The sequence below is a fragment of the Panthera tigris genome, chromosome D1, assembly GCF_018350195.1.
Source record: "Panthera tigris isolate Pti1 chromosome D1, P.tigris_Pti1_mat1.1, whole genome shotgun sequence".
NCBI classification, from domain to species: domain Eukaryota; kingdom Metazoa; phylum Chordata; class Mammalia; order Carnivora; family Felidae; genus Panthera; species Panthera tigris.
In genome coordinates, this window is record NC_056669.1 from 109357244 (window position 1) to 109377527 (window position 20284).

The following is a 20284-nucleotide window of genomic DNA, read 5'->3' on the forward strand; positions in this document are numbered from 1 at the left end:
TAATTGCCCCTGTGGGTGCCTGGGGTGCCTGGGACACGAGCTATCGCCAGGACAACGGGGCCGGTTCCGATGCAGGCTGTGTCCCTACAGTGCCCATTCCCGGGTGCCCTGCCTCCCTGGAGGCCCGCCCCTGCAGGGTGGAGGGTGGAGAGTGGAGGGTGGAGGGTGGCAGGGCATGGTGGGACTCTGGAGTACTGGGACAAAGCATCTGGACTCCTACTTAGATGGTGGAGAATTCAATCTGTTCCTCCCAATGGCTGTGCTGGAACACTGGCCTGGCCACTGGTCAGACCCCTGATTTGGAATGTTCTGGTGACAGGGCCACCAGCTGTAGGTACGCACCTGTTCTTACATATGTTCATATAGTGCTTCTTATGTGCCTGGCCAGGCCCTGGCTCTGGGGCCAACCATCCTGCACCCAAGGAGCCTATGGCCCGGAAGAGAGAACACAGAGGTCCGGATCCAGATCTGCGGAGTTTCCTGGGGGAAACCGAGGCTCAGAAAGGGAGGGAACTTGGTCAAGACCTCGCTGCCCATGGCAGACCCAAGGTTTATCCCTGCCTCCGTACCGGCAGCCATGAACCTGTCCCCCCTATAGCTGGGCACCCACCCAGGTCTGTCCTGGGGGATATTTTCTCTCCTGCTCCCACCCACTCCCTAGCCCTGCCCCAGCCCCTTGGAATGTGGGGCAGCGGCTGGGCCCCTGTGAGTTAAAGAGAGCTTCCAGGGCCTTCCCTTCCTCCTCCCCACCCCACTAAAGTACCTGTCTGTAGCTTAACAATAACCTAGTCATCTGCAGTTCCCAGAATACTTTCTCAGAGCCCCCCCCCCCACACCCCGCAGGTAGCACTGATAGCCTCATTACAAAAGGGGGAAGTGGAGGCTGGCAAAGCTGAGTGCCCAGCCCAAGATCACAGTGAGGGGCAGAGCCACTAGGGTACAGGGCTCAGTGAGTTCTAGACACCTTAGGCTTAAGGCATAGCATGCAGTCTTTGTAGCAGATAGAGTGGGGGGATCTGCTCCTAGAGTCTGCTCGTAAACTCCCTACCCTCCATGGGCTCAGCTCCTCTGCTGGGAGAGTAGGGAAGCAGGAAAGCAGCAATCTCGGCCCTGGGCCCGGGAATCTGTCGTGAGGCTGGGAGGGAGGCCATGGTGACAGTGGGTCCCACTGGCTAGAGACCCTAGGGGCAAATGGTCTCCGTCAGGACTCCTCCAGCTAGGGCTGAGTCACTGTGTTTTCTACTCAGGGAAGCATTTTCTGGGCAGGTGCCATTATCAGCCATCTACGTGGGGAGCCCGAGCCAGGCGGGGTGTGGGGGGCGTCCAACCAGAAGAGAACTAGCTCCCTCCTCATGTAAACCCTTACCTGCGCACGTCATCCTCACAAGACTATGCTAGCCTCTAGGACACCTGCATGCTACTTGGGAAACGATCTGTCTCCTCCAGGCACATGCAGCTCCATGTGGCAGAGGGAAGGTCACCACTGAGCTGGGTACCTTTGTGCAGTGAGCAACCTGCACAACCACACTCAGTAAACCTGGCAGCCCCGGCTCCCGACAAACCTGCTCGGAAGGGGGTTCAGGGAAGGCAAGCCATACTTCTGACAGCACTCAGCCTGCAGGGACTGAAGCTGGGATGGCGCCCGGCGATGTCCATTGGCCTGGGACGGCCCAAGGGACAGGAGTAGGGACCAAGCAAAAAAGTGGAAGGGCAGGGGAGCCTGGCTGGCTCGGTCGGAAGAGCATGTGACTCTTGATCTCGGGGTCATGAGTTTGAGTTCCACATTGGGTGGAGAGATTACTTAAAAATAAATAAATAAACGGGGGCGCCTGGGTGGCTCAGTCTGTTGAGCGGCCGACTTCAGCTCGGGTCACGATCTCATGATTTGTGAGTTTGAGCCCCCATGTCGGGCTTGCTGCTGTCAGCGAGGAGCCTGCTTCAGATCTTCTGTCCCCCCCTCCCCCACTCCTCCCCCACTCCTCCCCCACTTGCCTGCTGTCTCTCAAAATAACCGAACATTTGAAATAAACAAACAAACTTACTCGTGGAAGGCAGTTGGATCCCCGCCAGCCATGGCCCCCATCTTGGGCCGCCACCCACCCCAGGGGTCCCCGCATCCCCACACCGTCCGGAAGCCAAACTTGGGCTCCCTGCAGTCCCCACACAGGAAATGCCCTCTAACCCTCTGAGCCTCGCTTGCCTCATCTGTAAGCGGCAGAGACTCGTAACTGCCACCTCACAGGGTGAAGGGAGATACAGCACGCAAAGCCCTCCGCACGGCACAAAGTCAAGACAGGCTACAGGGGAGCGCTTACCTTCTGCTAGGTGCCCCCTGCCCGGCCAAGCCTGGGCTAACGTTTGCATCATAATCCCCACTCGAGGATGAAAAACCTGAGCCCGCAGAGGCTGCATGGCTTGTGTTGAAAACAAGAGGCTCGGGGTGCCTGGGTGGCTCAGTCGACTTGAGCTCAGGTCATGATCTCGCGGTCTGTGAGTTCGAGCCCCGCGTGGGGCCCTGTGCTGACAGCTCAGAGCCCGGAGCCTGCTTCAGGTTCTGTGTCTCCCTCTGTCTCTGCCCCTCCCCTGCTCACACTCTGTCTCTCTCTCTAAAAAATAAATAAATAAACATTAAAAATTAAAAACAAAAACAAAACAAAAAACCCCCAGAGGCTCAAAATGGAGATGCTTATGCTTAGTCCCACTTTGCCAAACCCAGTCTCAGCTCTCCCAGAAATGAATTTTTTTTTAATGTGTATTTATTTTTGAGAGAGACAACATGTGCACAAGCAGGGGAGAGGTGGAGGGGGGCGTCCCAGAGGATCCGAAAGCAGGCTCCACGCTGACAACCGAAAGCCGAGAGCCTGATGCGGGGCTCCACCTCGAGAACTGCGAGATCATAACCTGAGCCCAAGTCAGACACACAACCGACTGAGCCCCCCGGGCGCCCCTCAGAAATGGATTCTTAAACCAGGATCGGGAATCACCCGTCAGCACTAGTTGGGCAACGTGCTTGATAGACTTCTGCCGTTCCCTAAAGGAAAGTGATCTTACAAGAACCCACTTTTTTTTGCCCAGTGCAACTTCTTTGCCCTTGCTCCCCTCTGCCTATAAGTCTTCCACTCTGCACAGCCTCTCAGAGCTCCTTTCTATCTGCTAGATGGGATGTTGCCAATTTATGCATCGTTGGATAAAGCCAATAGAATATTTCAAATTTACTCGGTTGAGTTTCAGTTTTTAACTCTTGTTAACTGCCAAGGCTCGTGCTCCTTGGTGACATCCGTGCCCCACCCCTGCACCCACCAGTGGGATCACAGTGGAGCTCGGGCTACCCGCGCAGCAAGAGAACGGACTTCTCGAGAAGTTCTTGAGGTGTTCTTCTGTGGGTGCTTGGGTGAGTGCACCCGGGCGTCATGTTGTTTGCCTTGGGGAGACTGGGTGTGACCGCTGGCGTCCAGCAGACTTGGGCGAAGCGGATCCTATACATCCCCCCCCCTTCCCGTGCTCAGATCCACTGGGAACCCCACAGCTTGGGCACCCCTTCCCTCTTGGCCTCTTGCAGGGCAGAGGGTACCCCATGAAACCGGGACTGCCCCGCTCCTGGGGTCATCTTACTGATTGGTGCCTACTCTGGCAGGGGCCAGGAGAGGTGAGGCAGGAACCCCACAGATGTATGGGGACCCCTGCCTAACAGGGGCTTCTGAGACAGTCTGCCCTAGGCCAGAGTGCTCTGGCTGAGACACATTGCCGTGGGCCGGATGCGCTAGGGAGCCCAGGACTCTATCCAAGAGCAGGACTCCAGACTGTGTGCCCCGACTGCTCTCCTGGCCACCCCACCCCCAAAGGCCAAGGGCAGCCCGGCCACCGGTCTCTGCCCTCTCGGGCTTCTCCCTCTCCCTCGGCGCCTCCCTCCCCCTTTCTTCCATCCCTCCTTCATTCCCGGACTTTCTCTCCCTCTGTCCCTCTCTCGGGCTCTCTCTGCCCCTGTCCCGGTTGTGCCTTCTCTTCCCCACAGCCTCGTGTCTGTGACCCTCTCTTCTGACCATCCCGTCCGTTGGCACCTGGCCGGCTGTTCCACTTTGTCCGTCTCTCCCCGGCTCCACCCTGGAGCCCAGGTCTCGGGCTGGGTCGCGGGCGGCGAGGCGGTGGGGGGTGGGGTGCTGGCTGGGGCCCCGCGCCGCCCCCGCCCCGCACTGGGCACTCCCTCCCCTCCCGGGGACTGCTATATAAAGCGGCGCCACCCGCTCCCGCCGTGCTGCCACCGCCGCCGCGCTGCCCGCCAGCCCCGCCGCCGCCGCCCTCCAGGTACCCCGGCTCCTGCCCGCGCCCCGGGGAGAGTCAGGGAGCCCTCCAGGTACCCCGGCTCCTGCCCGCGCCCAGGGGAGAGCCAGGGAGCGGGGGATGCGGGGGCGGGGGCAGGGGCCTCGGGGACCCAGCGCGCCGCCCGCTGGAAGGGCCCAGCGCCGCCTGGCTCAGCCCGCGATGTGTGAGCTCAGGGGTGCGGGATCCGAGGGGTCCCGGAGGCCGAAATCTCACCGCCTCCTTGGGGTGGAGGTGGGGCAGGCTTGGACACCTGTTGTCAGGGACGGGGTGAGGGGGAGGCACCCTGGCGGCCACCTCTCTTCCCGCGTCTTAGGGGTTGGGCAGTGGGGTACAGACCCCGCTGCCCTGACTCCCGCCTTGGTCTCTCTCCCCTTGTCTCTGCCATTAGCCTGCCAGCCACCCCACCTGTAAGATGGTGAGTATCCTCCGGTCGTTCCCCCCAAAGGCCCAAGCCCCCGGCCAGAGGGAGGGCTCAGAGGGCAGAGTTTGGCATCCAACAGCCTAACCCTGGGGGCACCCCCGTGCAGACGACACCGACCTGCGACCAGCTGCACACACCCCCTGCTGCCTCCCAGCTCTGTGTGCCAGGCGCTCCCCCAGCAGCCCTGGGGATGGGCACCGTTGGTCCCCTTTGGCACGCACCCATTCATCCTGCAACATTTATCGTGCACGTACGTCTGTGCACACCATTCTGGGGGTGGGGATGTATCAGTGAACACACAGTCTGGGCTCTCAGGGAGCACACCTTCCAAGAGAAGGCACGAGGCTCCGAATGTGGCACTGGTTAGCTCTGATTCAAGCCCAGGTCTCGGGCCCAGACCTGCCCTCCGGGGCCACAGCACGCGGTCTCCCCACGACTGTAGTCCAAGCCTCACTGGCATCCTGGGGTGGGACAGGGCAGATGCCAGGCCCCCACAGAGCCCAAAGGAACCTCACAGGTAGCCCAGCCTGTCCCCCGGAGGACAGGCCCACCTGTGTCCCCCACTGTGTTCACACTGAGCCTCTGAGCAGCCTCCTGTGGGAGTCAGCCAGACTCAGAGAGGGGCAGGGGTGTAAAATTTCACCCAAAGAAAGCATTTCCATGACTCAGAACATCTGTAAAAAGGGCACCGGCTTTTTCCCCTGCCAATGCCTAGCACGGGGTTGGGCACACAGTAGGTCCTCAAGACCTACTTTGATGGCAGTGGACCAGATCCATCTACGTATTTAGGCCTCAGCAGAACTCTGTGATGGCAGGTTACGGACAAGCAGAGAGAAATGAGCAGCTCAAGAGTGATCGCTCGGCTCGTTTGTTCATTTCTTCTTCAGTCAACATTCGTTGAGAAGCTATGGCGTGCCAGACACTGTTTTATGCACCAGGACTGCCTTGATGAACAAACAGACCAAAACCTCTGGTCCTGTGAACCAAGCTAGGGCAGACCTTGGCGTGGGATGGAGGGCAGTGGTCCAGCCAGCAGCACGTTGCTTTCTACCCACCCCTCCCTCCCCGGGGCACTGCACCTACGGTTTACAAAGCACTCCCACCTGCCTGCTCCTGGGGACAGGCCTTCATCCCCTAATCCGACTCCATCCTCTCCTGGTTCTTAGGACAGTGTCTGCCCCAAACATCACCCACGGTCAGGAGCGTGGCGGGCTTGTAACCCTTGGGTGACTTAATGTGTCCTTTGCCCACTCTGCCCAAGACCCACCACTTCTGCCCCTCTCAGCTCTCTCTGGATCCACTGGGTCCCGCGTGGGACTGCCCGCTGGCCTCCAAGGACCTGGAGGAAGAGGAGGGCCCATGGGGAGGAGGCGCTGGCCTGCCACCCCCAGGCTGCTTCTCTGGCTCCTGGCGCCATGACGTGGGCCTGGACTGCAAGGGCTCCCTCGAGGGAGCGGAGGCCCGGGCGTGGACCGTCTACCACTATAGCCTCCTCCAGAGCTGTCTGCAGCAAGCTGGCCTGCCGGAGACCCAGGACCGCAGCCAGGTGCCCCGCACAGGTATCCGAGGGCTCCGTGGAGGGGTGTATCCCTGGGAGGGGGAGGGAGGCACCCTCAGCCCGGCCTGCTTCCCATCCCTGTCAAGGTCAGCCCCTTCCCCCAGGCTCTGTCTGGATCTGCAGCCAGGGAAGCAAGGCCAGTAGACTTTGGGCAGGCAAGTATTGTTTCAAAGGGCATCTGGCACCAGTAAAGCAGAGATCCAGACTTCCCTCGTATCCCAGAAGACCCAGCCATGGGATTTGTAATCCATGTTCTGTGGAGCGAAACCTTCTATAGAAGTGCCTTGGGAGCTGCTAACAGTTGGGACTCAAGACTCCTCCCCTGCTTTATCTGTTTTATATACTAGATGGCCACAAAGGTTTTGTGTGGACAGAGGGGTTCACAGGCAGAAGACATGAAAATCACAGACTGGGCTCTCCTGGGGATCACACACTGGGAAACTGAGACATAGGGACTCCTCCCCACACTGCATGGGGGCCCTGGGTCACAGAGAAAGTCAGTGTCAGAGCTCAGGCTAGAACCCAGGTCTCCGGTCACCCAGCCTCCAGTATCTTCCAGGCCAGCTGCAGAGAGAAGGGAGCCACCCTCATGGGGTGGGATGGGCAGGCAGCGCCCCTTCTCTCTCCAGTCTCTTCTCTGTCCTCTCTACTCTTCTCATCCCACTCTGGGAAGGACCTGGGGGCCTAAGAAGAGGGCAGGGCTATGGAACAGGGAAGGGTAGGCAGAAAGATATCGGGGGGAGCCCCTGTTGAGCTTGGCCACATTCTTTCCCCTCCCGAGGCTGCCCTGGTGCGGAGGTGACCTTATGCATTCTGGGATCCCCCAGCACCTTTCTGTCCGTGCTGCTGGAAGGAGGGGTCCAGAGCCCGGGTGAGTGTGTGCCCAAGTTCCCCCACCCCCTCCTGCAGAAAGGGCAGCCCTGCCCTGGCCCGGCCACATCCCAAAATACCCACTGACCCTGGCAACTGCCTGCATTCCACTGGGCCAGCTGCCATGCTCTGAGTGGGGGTGGGTTCTGGGAGCAGCTGCCCCCTACTACCCGGGGTCCCCGGGCTGGAGGTGGAGGGCTTGGGGGCATTAAGCCTTCCCTGGCCAGCAGCCGTCCTCTTTCTGCCCACAGGAAACATGCTCCTTTGCCTGTCCCCTGCTTGGCTGATGAAGGTGCCGGCACCTGGGCAGCCGGGCGAGTCGGCCCTGCTGGTCTCCAAGGCCGTGAGCTTCTACCCGGGGGGCTTGACATTCCTGGATGACTTTGTCCCCCCACGCCGAGCCACCTACTTCCTGGCGGGCCTGGGGCTGGGACCTGGCCGGGGTCGAGAGGCGGCTGAACTTGCCCGTGACCTGACCTGCCCCACAGGAGCCTCAGCTGAGCTGGCCCGGCTGCTGGAGGACAGGCTGCTGACCAGGAGATTGCTGGCTCAGCAGGGTGGCGTGGCTGTGCCAGCTACCCTGGCTTTCACCTACAAGCCACCAGCACTGCTGCGGGTAGGGGATGCCAGCCCAGGACTCCGGCTGGTGGAGCTGAGTGGCAAAGAGGGCCAGGAGACACTGGTGAAGGAGGAAGTAGAGGCCTTTCTGCGCTCCGAGGCCTTGGGTGATGCCCTGCAGGTAACAGGTTCCTGCCTCCGAGGTCTGTGCAGATGCCAGCAGGATGGGACCCACAGATGGTTACCAAGTCCTGCTGGGAAGCTGTCCCCAGCTTGGGGTCCTGCTGTTGGCCTATCTCTGTGGCGACCCCTTGCCTTCTTACTTCAGTTTACACATTGGATCCTACGTGTGAGCATCCCACCCCATACGTACGTGGGGTGGTAAGGAGGCCCCCCTCCCCTCCCTGTTGCAGGTGGCCGTGAAGCTCAGTGGCTGGCGCTGGCGGGGGCGGCAGGCACTGCGTCTGTACTCGCGAAAGGAGCTGGGCACAGTGGTCGACATGGTGCTGGCATTGCTGGAGAAACTGGAGGAGGAGGAGAGTGTCCTGGTGGAGGCTCTGTGCCCACCTGCCCGGCTGCCCTTCCCAGGTGAGAGCCAGCTGGGCCAGCCAGGAGTGGGTGCCGGCTCAGCCTCCTGGCTGCTCTGTGCTGGGCTCAGGCTTCATGTCTTTCCCCAGGCAGTCCCCCACCTGGCCCTGAGCTGGCTGTGCGGATCTGTGCTGTGGTATGTCGGACACAGGGTGACAGGCCCTTGCTGAGCAAGGTGAGTGTGGCCCAGGTTCAGGTCCTGACCCTGCTGCCACAGCCCAGGCCAGCCCAACCCAGCCCAGCTCCAATGAGCTGCTGAGGGCCCCTGGGTAGAGAGAGGACAAAATCTTTGGGGGGAATCCTGGTGGTGTCCTGGAGGACTCCTGGGTCTGAAGCTTTTTCCCTCCCCTTCCTGCACCCTTCCTCCATCAGGAGCTCTGATACTCCATACTAGGCACCAGGGCCCAGGGCTGAATCCTATTCCCAAGGAGCTCTTGCCCACAGAAGGGGCTGACCGAGGGTCCCTGAACCTCCAGTGTCCAGGGCCCTTTAGGAGGGGGCCTCCAAGCTGGGGAACTTAGGGCAGCTTGAGGACCCTCTGGGGAGCATAGCTCTGAGCCAAGCGGGGTGGCACTGGCCCCCGGGGCTCGCAGCAGCAAGTAGGCTTGGAGCCTTCAGGGAACAGAGACCCTAGCTGGGCCCGGAAGCCTGGGTAGACGCCCCTCAGGGTGTAAAGGACCAGATGGGCAGTGGCAGGGGAAAGTGGCTTGTGCAGCGTGAGTCACAAAGGAGGACTGGGCTACTTGAATGCGCAGTGAGAGGTCTGGCCTGGATCTCCCGGCACCGGGGTAGGAGTGCAGGGGCGGGGGTGGGGGGGCAGTGTCAGTCCTTGGAGGGCTGCTCTCGGACCGACACCCTCAGCCACACCCTGCCCAGGTGGTGTGCAGTGTGGGCCGTGAGGACCGGCCTCTGCGGCACCAGAGCTCCTTGCCACAGACGCTGGAGGTGGCACTGGCCCGGTGCGGCCTGGGTGAGGCGACGCAGGTGGCGGTCGTGCGGCGGCGCGTCAAGGCAGCGGCCGAGGCCGCGCTGGCCGCCGTGCTGGCCCTGGAGGCCGGCCTGAGCGCTGAGCAGCGCGGCGGGCGCCGGGCCCGCACTGACTTCCTCGGTGAGCGCGGGCGGCCCGGGCCGGGGGCGGGGGCCGAGGCCGGAGGGCAGGCGGCGCTGAGCCCGCGCCCTCCCGCCCCGGCCCAGGCGTAGACTTCGCGCTGACTGTGGCAGACCGCGCGCTGACCCCCGTAGCCCTGGAGCTGAACGGCGGCCTGTGTCTGGAGGCGTGCGGTGCGCTCGAGGGGCTGTGGGCCGCGCAGCGCCCGCAGCCGGCGGCCCGGGAGGCCGCGGCCGCGCCGCTCGTGGAGACCATGCTGCGACGCTCGGCGCACTGCCTCATGGAGGGCAAGCAGCTGCTGCTGATCGGCGCGGGCGGCGTCAGCAAGAAGTTCGTGTGGGAGGCGGCGCGCGACTACGGGCTCAAGGTGGGCGGGGCCGGGCCTGACCCCCGGGCCTCAGTGGAGGTGGAGGCGGTGCCCTGGGCGCGGGGGCGGAGTGAGCTCTGGGGGCGGGGCCAGCACCGCTAGGGGCGGGGCCTGAGCTGGGCGTGTCCGCTGGGGGCTTTAGAGCCCAGGAGTAGGGGTGGGGCCCGCCGCCCCGCCCAAGGTCAGAAGTCTAAACTTTTTGGCTTCTGGCCACGTTCTGCTCCAGCCGGGTGTAAGAGAGGTCCCCGGGGAGGGCATAGAGCCCTTCGGGGCAAAAAGAAACCAGCGTTGAAGGGCCGGAGGGGTGGGGGGAGGGGGTCATTCAGTGTTAGTATCAGAACCGGGACCCCGAATGCCAGCCTGAGGAGCCCGGCCCTATGCTGCAGGAAGGGCAGACCCTTCGAGGATGAATTCCTGAGGGCGTGAGGAGAGTGCTGGGGAGCAGCTTACACATCCCGAACCAGATTCAGAGCAGCGGCCTCACATCACAGAATCCGGGGCCATGCAGGCGGCACAGACATTCTTATCTACACTGAACAGATAAAACAGAGGCCAAATGTCTAGGTTCTTTGTGGCCCTAATCTACCACAGTGGCCTCCTCTTCCCTCTTCCGCAGTACAACGCCCCCTAGGAAATTCTCCCCCCAGCCACTCCCACGTCTTTTCACTCCCTGCCTTGCACACGGTGGTCTCCACTTGGAATGTCCACTCCTCCCGCCGCCTAGTGTTACTGTGCAGACAGCCACCCTCCCCTCTCTTCAGGAGCTGTCTCTGCCCTGGTTACCCGCTGCTTTGTGTCTGTGTTCCCCCAGCGGGCAGTGAGATTTGGGGCACAGGGCCCCACTGGATTCCTTTGTGGGCACCCCCTGAGGGTCAGAACTCTTTGGGTGAATGATGGCCAAGAACATGATGCCCAAAGCCACCAGACCGCCTGTCCCAAACCCTAACCCTGGTGGTTCCCCTACAAGCTCTGGTCAGAGTGAGAATGAGCCCAGCAGCCCTCTCTCTCTCTCTCTCTCTCTTTGCTCCAGCCCCTGCCCACTCAGATCACACCCTTTCCCTCTGGCTGATTCTTACTCAGCTCCCGACCGAAGTATTGCCTCCTTTGAGATGCCTTCCTTCCCCTTCAGGCTGGGTTAAGTGTGTTATCTCTGCACCTTCCGTTTAGTCAGTCATCAACAGATGTTTTTTTGAGCACTTAGAACCGGTGATTCCGTCGCCTCTGAGGGCCAGAACCTCGTTCGTGGCCCCATCCTATCTCCCCAGCGTCCAGCAGAGGCTGACCTGGGTGTGTTGCCCTCTGGTGGTTTCTGCAGCTGCACCTAGTGGAGTCGGATCCCAACCACTTTGCATCCCAACTGGTGCAGACTTTCATCCACTTTGATGTGACAGAGCACCGGAGGGACGAAGAGAATGCGCGGCTGCTGGCGGAACTGGTGCGGGCACGTGGCCTGCAGCTCGATGGCTGCTTCTCCTACTGGGACGACTGCCTAGTACTCACGGCCTTGCTCTGCCAGGAGCTGGGTCTGCCCTGCAGCCCCCCGGCTGCCATGCGCCTGGCCAAGCAGAAGAGCTGCACCCAGCTGCACCTGTTGCGCTGCCATGGCCCACCCTGGCCCGCGCCCTCCCTCCATGCCGTGCCCTGCTGCCCGCTGGAGAGTGAGGCCGATGTGGAGAGGGCCGTCCACCAGGTGCCCCTGCCGGGTGTCATGAAGCTGGAGTTTGGGGCAGGCGCAGTGGGTGTGCGGCTGGTGGAGGACGCACCGCAGTGCCACGAACACTTTTCCCGGATCACCCGCGACCTGCAGGGTGAGGCCGACCACCCCGGCATTGGGCTGGGCTGGGGGAATGCCATGCTGCTGATGGAGTTCATTGAAGGCACCGAGCACGACGTGGACCTGGTGGTCTATGGTGGGCGACTGTTGGCCGCCTTCGTCTCCGACAATGGCCCCACGAGGCTGCCTGGCTTCACTGAGACGGCGGCCTGCATGCCCACTGGGCTGGCACCGGAGCAGGAGGCACAGCTGGTGCAGGCAGCCTTCCGCTGTTGCCTGGGCTGCGGGCTGCTGGATGGGGTCTTCAACGTGGAGCTCAAGCTCACCAGGGCCGGGCCGAAACTCATCGAGATCAACCCTCGGATGGGTGGCTTCTACCTGAGAGACTGGATCCTGGAGCTCTATGGTGTGGACCTGCTGCTGGCTGCAGCTATGGTGGCCTGCGGCCTGCGGCCTGCCTTGCCCACCCACCCACGCGCCCGTGGCCACCTGGTGGGCGTCATGTGCCTGGCTTCCCAGCACCTTCAGGCTCTGAGTTCCACCGCCAGCCGTGAGACCCTGCAGGCTCTTCATGACCAAGGCCTGCTGCGCTTCAATTTGCTGGAGGAGGTCCTGGTGCCTGGTGAATACGAGGAGCCCTACTGCAGTGTGGCTTGTGCTGGGCCCAGCCTGGCTGAGGCTCGTCTCCGCCTGCTGGGCCTCTGCCAGGGTCTGGGCATCGATGGGCCCCACTACCCTGTTGCCCACTTCCTGTCCCACTTCAAATAGTGCCTCTCTCCTTATAGCCCTGCCCCAATTCTGGCCTGGCTCACTCGGAGGCCTCAGGTCCGTTCCAGAGTGGCAGGGCCGTTTGACATTAAGAAATCCTGGCTTGAGGGCCACAAAAGTATCTTGCGGGGGCCGCTGGCCCCTTTTGCTGTTAGTCCATCCCAAAGGCCCCAATCCTGTCCCAAGACTCTAGCCGTGGAGAAGCAACAGCAGCTGCACACACACACACACACGCACACCTGCCCCAGGGAGGTGAGAGCGGCCCAAACTTAGCCCATCCTTGTCATCCCTCCAGGTCTGCCTCTCTTCCTGCAGCCTACAGGAAGACAGACGCTGGCTGGCCCCTGGCCTTGGACAAATCCTATGAAAACCTGAGACTAAACCCTGTCCTCTTCCTCTCACCCCTCATTTAGCCAATTCCAGGATCTCTCTAGAGCCTGCTGACAACTTTCGGCAGTGCCCGGCCTGCCTCATTTGGCCTGAGCGGTAGAGGCAGGTGGCCTGGGGTCAGCAGTAACCATCTCCTCTCCAGGCAGACACTATTGCCCCATTCTACAGATGAGGAAACAGGCCCAAGGAGGAACAACCATTGCCACAAGGTCATACCACCGTAGATAGAGGATCAAGGGACGAGATACAGATTCAGGTTTCCACTTCTACTAAGCCTCATGTGCCCACTCGGCTTCTAAACCCCACTCACCTCCCCGCCCTCACTCGTACGTGGCCTTCAGACGAGTGAACGCCTTCTCCCATGCAGCATGCACCTTCTCCACCAAGCTCTGGTGCTTTGGCCTCTGGCATAACTAACATTGGCAGAGGAGAGTCTACACTCCCTTCCTAATTCAGGGGAGGCTGTTCTAATAACTCTGCCTCTGTGCAGCACAGGAGCTGTGGCCAGCTCCACAAGCATCCCTCTCCAAATAAAGGCTTCTAGACTAATGAAATATCCGGTATCTGGTTCTTGTGACTTGGACAACACCTCTCAGGTTCAGCTGGATGGGAGGTGGGGAGGGGAGGAGGGAGAGGTGGCTACGGGATACCTGTAGCACCTGGAGCTAAGGATAAAACACCACACTGGCCGGGCCTCTGGGTTGACGGTGAGCAGGGGCCTGCCATGGTCACCCACAACGGGACCCAAACCTGAGAGTCTGTGGAGGGTGGGATTTCAACAGAGGGTCACATCCAACCAGGTAAAACCTCCTCCAGCCTGGAGACTCCTGAGTTCTGTCCATCTGAGTTCATATTTCACCTCCCCATCCCCCTGGAATGCACATCCGGACAGCCTCCAGCAATCAGACCTCCAGCAATCCGGGACCTGGTGGGGCCCAAATTCACGCCCCACCCCCCCTCCCATCCCCCAGCCCAGAACCCCAACAAGAATCCATGCCCAAATCTAAAGTCACAGACCCGGTTTGGTGTATTCATTCATTCATGCATTCATTCTTTTAACCAAGTTTTATTAAGCACCTATTCTGTACCAGTAGCGAAATTAAGAAACGTACTTAAATTGGCATGGGAGCACACTTCAACACAAGCCCGTATTTACGGGTGGATCAATGAGACCCAAATCCTTTCTGGCAAGAAGCTGGCAAAAAAGCCCAGCCTGACCTGGGCGTGGAGCCGTCGTCACCCAGTATATGCTTTGACTTGCAGGCTCCTCGAGTCAGGTGGCACGTTAAGGAGACTGAGACGCAGCTACCTCTCTTTCAGGACCGAACAGAGAGACGCGACCTGCCTTTCGCCACCCAGCCAGCGCCCAGCCACCCAGCCACGCAGCCAGCGCACGGCTTGAACGGGGCTGGGAGTTAAGTTTACAGCCATACCTGCCTGTGCCTCTGTCCCAGGCACACTCAAACTCTCCCCAGAACCAAGATGAGCGCCTTCCAGGTAGCCCTTGTCCGGTGCCGCCCCGGGGGAACAGTGCTGGCAAGACTGAGAAGATCCCGCCCAAGAGGGTTAAGCCGCTTCCCGAGAGGCCTTGCGCTGGGCGCCATCTTTTCTCCCCTCCTTGACGAAGCGGGCCTGGGGGTGGGCCCTACGTCATCGGCGCGCGCCGCCGCGGCCTCGGTCGCGGAGTGATGACGTACAGACTACCCTCCGCCCCCCGGACTGTCAGTCCGAGCGCGGCCGAGCAAGGGCCGAGGGGCCCGCCGGGCCGGCGCCGCTATGGCGGCCGTGTTTGACCTGGACCTGGAGACGGAGGAAGGCAGCGAGGGCGAGCCAGAGTTCAGCCCCTCGGTGAGTGGTCCTCCTGGGCGCGGCTCGATCCCGGAGCCGATCCCACCCCCTAGGCGGTGGAATGGCGCTGGCTTCCCCCCAGCCGGTGTCTCAGATCCCGGCCCCCGTTAAGTTCTGACCCATCCTCACCCACCCCGACCTGTCTTCCAGGTCCCCAGCCCTTCCCCTGGTTCTCCCTTTTCTGCCCTCGGCCTCTCCTCCCCAGTGCTGGCCCATCGCCCCCTAGCTCCCATTCCTGACCCCCTCCTCTCCCGGGCCAAGTAGTCCAGCTTGAGGGGGAGGGCTCCTGGTACTTTCCTTGGCTCTTACCCCTCGGTTTCTCACAGGACGTGTGGCCCCACGGAGAGTTGAGGGCGGCTGGCCTGGAGTGAGTGCGGGTTGTGTTGGGAGGGGGGGGGGGGCGGTGTGCAGGGAGGGAATGGGCTGGGGCGAACTGGAGCCTTGCCCCCATTAACCTCTTGCGTCAATAGGCCTGTGGGACACTGCGAGGAGGTGGAGTTAACGGAGACCAGTGTGAACCTGGGCCCGAGCGCATCGGGCCCCACTGCTTTGAGCTGCTGCGTGTGCTGGGCAAGGGGGGCTATGGCAAGGTACTGGCCCTTCTCCCCTGCTGGTCTCCCTGCCTCAGTCTTGCAGCAGCAGAGGGTCTCAAAACAAATTAGACTTGTAGATCACTAGAGCCTCTGTAGATCTCTGGGGTAAAAACATAAAGGAGGGAAAGGCAAATCCTCTCAGAGTCCGCCCCCGACATCTTTCCTGCCCCACCCTTGGGTGGGCCTAGGCCTCTCGGTCTCAAGGCCGGAGCTTTAGGGTGGAGCTTTGTGAAGGTAGGCTATGGAGAGGGAGGTTAATCCTGTCTCCCCTGCCCTACAGGTGTTCCAAGTGCGAAAGGTGCAGGGCACCAATTTGGGAAAAATATATGCCATGAAAGTCCTGAGGAAGGTGAGTCATTTGTTCAGCCAGCAAATCCTTACTCGGTGGCTGCCATTCCCCAAGCACTCTTCCAGGCTTTGGGAAGACACTAGTGAACGTGATGGTGGAAACGGTGCCAGTCTTGGGCATTTGCTGGTTTATTGTCCATTGCGGTTATATTATTGTATGGTAGTTCTCGCCTATGGGCTGTTTTGCCTCCCAGGGGACATGTGGCAACTTCCACATTTTTGAGTCACAGCTGGAGAGGGTGCTCCTGGCATCCAGTAGGTAGAGGCCCGGGACGCTGTTAAACATCCTCCGATGTACAAGACGGCGCCCACGGCAAAGAATTACCTGCCCCAAATGCCATCCGTGCCAAAGTGGAGATATACCTCTAGAGGATAAATCAGTCCTTGAGAAGGATGACCGTCGTTAGCGGGATTGTGAAAAAATACAATGGAGTGAGACAGGGTGGCGGAAGGGTAATGGCTGGAGGGACTAAAGGAGCCCGAGGCACCTACCTTCTGACTGTGATCCCCGCCTCTTCAGGCCAAAATTGTGCGCAACGCCAAGGACACAGCACACACGCGGGCTGAACGGAACATTCTAGAGTCAGTGAAGCACCCCTTCATTGTGGAACTGGCCTATGCCTTCCAGACTGGTGGCAAACTCTACCTCATCCTCGAGTGCCTGAGTGGTATGAGCGCGGGCCCAGCGGGGGAACCAGGGCCAGGGAACCAGCCAGGAAGCACTGGGAACTCTGGGGAAGCTCGGAGAGATGTGGTGTGTAGAATGGCTAGGGGGCCCCCACACTCATCCATCCGTCTGTCCATCCATCCCTTCATCCACCCGTCCGTCCATCCATCCATTCGTTCAGCAAACGTCTGTCCGGCACCTCTTGTGTCCCTCACCTGTACTGGGGGTGGACGGGAACAGTGGGAGTTCGTACAGAAACCCAGGGGCTTGTTTTGTCCACATGCACCACCCCTTCATGTCCTGCTCCTCTCTCCTGGGTGCCCTGTGTCCGATCAGGTCCCAGATCCAGCTGGTTCATTCTTGGCAGTGTCCTCCATCATCTCCACTCTCTTGAGGGGAGGGCACGAGTCACAGTTGTTTCCAAACCGGGCCTGAGGCCTTCAGCTCACCCTCTTCCTAGTGTCTCCTCCACGAACTCCCAGGGTGGTCGTCGTGTGGCGTGGAATTGTCCCCGACACTCACAGTCATGGCTCCTTGTAACTGCTCGGATAAGCCTGGCCTCCTTGGCCTGGTGCCCCCTGCTGGCCACGAAGTGGTGGGGCCTGCCCCCTCCCCCTGTCCCATCTGCACCAGATGGGCCCTGTGAGCTCCAGTATCTGTGTCTGTCTCAGCGCCCCCTTAATTCTCATTGCTACCATGGGCTGTGTCCCCTCACATTGGGAGTAATTTTGCCGCCTCTGTGAGATTTTTTGGGTTAAGCTCTTGGAGCTGTTGCCTCAGTCTGGCATGTTAGAGCACCTGTGTGCATGTCTGTCTCCCCATTAGACTGAGCGTCCTGAGGGCAATGGCTGGGTCTCTTCGTCTCTGTGTCCCCAGCTTCACCCAGCACAGGGCCAGACACCGAGTAGGCGTCGGTAGATGTTTGCTGAATTGAATTGAATCCCCACGGCAGCTCTGTGAGGCAGGTAGGGCCGGAATTACGAGTCCCACTCTCCCCAAGAAGAAACCAAGATTCAGAGCGCAAAGGCACTTGCTCCCAGCACACGGCTGCTGACGTGTTTGTGTCGCAGGCGGTGAGCTCTTCACGCATCTGGAGCGAGAGGGCATCTTCCTGGAAGACACGGCCTGGTAGGTATTACTTCTTGCCTCTCCTGAGGGGCTCCAGGGATCCCCTCTCCCCAGAGCAAGCCCCACCCCTACCCTTGCCTTCACCCTGTCCTGTCTCTGCAGTTTCTACCTGGCAGAGATCACGCTGGCCCTGGGCCATCTGCACTCCCAAGGCATCATCTACCGGGACCTCAAACCTGAGAACATCATGCTCAGCAGCCAGGGTGCGCATGCGCGCGTGCACCCTGCCCCCCGCAGCTGCGAGGCGGGTCAGAATCTGCCGGGAGGGCCGAGGAGCACCGTGCAGTGAGCCAGGGCCCTGACCACCCTCTCCAACATCTTCCCCAGGCCACATCAAACTGACAGACTTTGGACTCTGCAAGGAGTCGATCCATGAGGGCGCCGTCACCCACACCTTCTGTGGCACCATTGAGTACATGTAAGTGGTAGCTGGCTGGGACCAGGGGTGGGGAGAACTGCCAGGAAAGGCCTGGCCGGGCTGATGGTTTCACCCGTCCCCTCAGGGCCCCTGAGATTCTGGTGCGCAGTGGCCACAACCGGGCGGTGGACTGGTGGAGCCTGGGGGCCCTGATGTACGACATGCTCACTGGATCGGCAAGTCCAGCCTCCTGGGGAGGAGGGGAGGGGGGAGAGGGGTGGGAGGGGGTCCCCATCCCGGCCAGGGGCAGGGCCTGGGGTGAAGCCCGCAAGTCTCCTCTCACCGTCTGCTTTCTCCAGCCACCCTTCACTGCGGAGAACCGGAAGAAAACCATGGACAAGATCATCAAAGGGAAGCTGATACTGCCCCCCTACCTCACCCCGGATGCCCGGGACCTCGTCAAAAAGGTGGGCTCCGGGGGCGCCTGGGGGCGCTCAGTCAGTTAAGCGTCCAGACTCTTGATTTCAGCTCAGGTCATGATCTTACAGTTCATGAGTTCGAGCCCCAGTGCAGAGCCTGCTTGGGATTCTCTTTCTCTCTCTCAGAATAAATGAATAAACTTAAAAAAAAAAGGGGGGGAGGGCGGTTGGGCTCCCTCCTGCCCCTGGTCCAGCCCCCATGTCTTCTAGGCCCCGTACGGGGTCCTCTGGGCTGTGCGACATCCCCACTTGTGCAGTATGCCTTTGGGATGAAGCGGCACCTGCTTTGGGTTCCAAGACACCGAGCTTGTGCCTTAGCTCTGTTGTAGACCAGCTGCTGACCCTGTCCCCATTTGTAGTCCCAAGTTCTCATCAGCCAAAGAAAACGTTCATGATGAGCTAGCCGCTCTCCCATCACGAAGGCAATCATTAGGGATAAAAGTGGGAAGGGTGGGTTTGGAGACCGGATCCCTGCTGGAGTGCCCTGGAGTGATCCCGGTGACCAGGTGCCTTTACGAAGTCTTCATGGCAGAGGGCCCATTGGACCAAGTTTGGAAGTCCTAGGGTGGCCCGTAGGTGGAGACCCAACTCCAGAGGCCTTCTCCCTCCTCCACCCTTCCCCGCCCCAGCCAGCCCCCAGGAACACAGGGGAACACACAGTCAGTGTCTGTCCCCCAGACCCTCACCCTCTGCCCTCGCCCCGCAGTTTCTGAAGCGGAATCCCAGCCAACGGATGGGTGGCGGCCCAGGAGACGCTGCTGATGTGCAGGTGGGCCTGGGACCATCAGGAGAGGGCGGGGCTGAGCCCCCAAAGGACAGGGGGCAGGCAGGGCCTTAGGGCAGAGGGAGTTACTGAGGGAGCCGAAGAGGGTGAAATGGTGGTGTTTGGGGGCACTCTACCCACAGAGACACCCCTTCTTCCGACACATTAATTGGGATGACCTCCTGGCTCGCCGCGTAGACCCCCCTTTCAGGCCTTGTCTGGTGAGTGGAGGTCCCACCGGACTGGGGGCAGGTGGAGGGCCCATCTTGGACGCCCCCTGACCCCTCCTCCCCATTCGGGTCGCTCACAGCAGTCAGAGGAGGACGTGAGCCAGTTTGACATCCACTTCACACGGCAGACGCCAGTGGACAGTCCAGATGATACGGCCCTCAGTGAGAGCGCCAACCAGGCCTTCCTGGTGAGGTCCTTTGTGGCCCGAGGGTTATGGGGACACGGGAAGGATTGTGGCTAAGGAGTGGGGGATGCTGAGCGTTGCCCAGCCCTGCCTCACCTCCTTCCCAGGGCTTCACGTACGTGGCACCCTCCGTCCTGGACAGCAGCAAGGAGGGCTTCTCCTTCCAGCCCAAGCTACGCTCCCCCAGGCGCCTGAACAGCAGCCCCCGGACCCCGGTCAGGTACCACAGGGCAGAAGGGAATATGTAGCTGGAGCGGGAGGCCAGTTCTAGCTTTGGCTCTGCCCCGTCCACCCCAGGGCTGCCTTGGTTGAATCTCAGTGCTAGCCTCTACCGCTGGGGACCCCTTTGTCATCTACCACTGGGGACCCCTCGTGGCACAGGCTGCCTGGCTGGGCACCTGACCTCATAGTCTGTGTGCCCAGGCAGGTGGGGAAGTCGGCCCTCTGACCCCAGTGCCAGTAGGTGCTGACTCAGCCTTGGTTTTCCCTGCAGCCCCCTGAAATTCTCACCCTTTGAGGGATTCCGGCCCAGCCCTGGCCCATTGGAGCCCACGGAGTCCCCTCTACCTCCTCTCCTGCCACCACCACCGCCACCCTCGAGCTCTGCCCCCCTCCCCATCCGACCCCCCTCGGGGACCAAGAAGTCTAAGAGGGGCCGTGGGCGCCCTGGGCGCTAGGAGGACGGATGGCTGTGAGGGCAAGCGGGACCCTGGGCCAGTTCCAGAGGCCTGGAGGTGTGTCCACGAGTACAGGAGTGAGTGTGTGTGAGGGTGTGTCTCTGTTGGGGGTGGCTGTGCCCCTGGACCATGCCCACAGAGGGCCACAGGCTGTGGCTGTCAGTGGAGTGGCCTTGCCGCCCAGCTGGCCTCCTGCAGTTGAGCTGTGCCCTTAGCGAATTAAAATATTGAATCATGGCACTGACCTGGCTCTTGAACTTGGATTTCTGGGGGCAGGAGCGGGTGG

The 20284-nt window shown here is 60.9% G+C and overlaps 2 protein-coding genes across 2 annotated transcripts; both read left to right on the forward strand.

Annotated features, from left to right (window-relative positions):
• The first annotated feature begins 5975 nt into the window (after positions 1-5975).
• CARNS1 (carnosine synthase 1) lies at positions 5976-13312 on the forward strand. The gene is made up of 8 exons (XM_042959088.1): positions 5976-6300; positions 7081-7170; positions 7421-7908; positions 8141-8315; positions 8405-8490; positions 9192-9423; positions 9510-9790; positions 11106-13312. The coding sequence occupies exons 1-8, from the start codon at positions 5976-5978 to the stop codon at positions 12330-12332; spliced, it is 2904 nt and encodes a 967-aa protein (XP_042815022.1). The 3' UTR covers positions 12333-13312.
• A 1084-nt stretch (positions 13313-14396) lies between these two features.
• RPS6KB2 (ribosomal protein S6 kinase B2) lies at positions 14397-20255 on the forward strand. Its single transcript, XM_042958694.1, is given in 16 exon segments — positions 14397-14570; positions 14897-14937; positions 15041-15087; positions 15090-15160; positions 15444-15512; positions 16032-16179; positions 17249-17306; positions 17409-17509; positions 17634-17724; positions 17810-17900; positions 18024-18131; positions 18850-18912; positions 19050-19127; positions 19217-19324; positions 19429-19541; positions 19815-20255. Coding segments are annotated over 16 exon segments (1443 nt in total). The 5' UTR covers positions 14397-14498; the 3' UTR covers positions 19999-20255.
• The last annotated feature ends 29 nt before the right edge of the window (positions 20256-20284 follow it).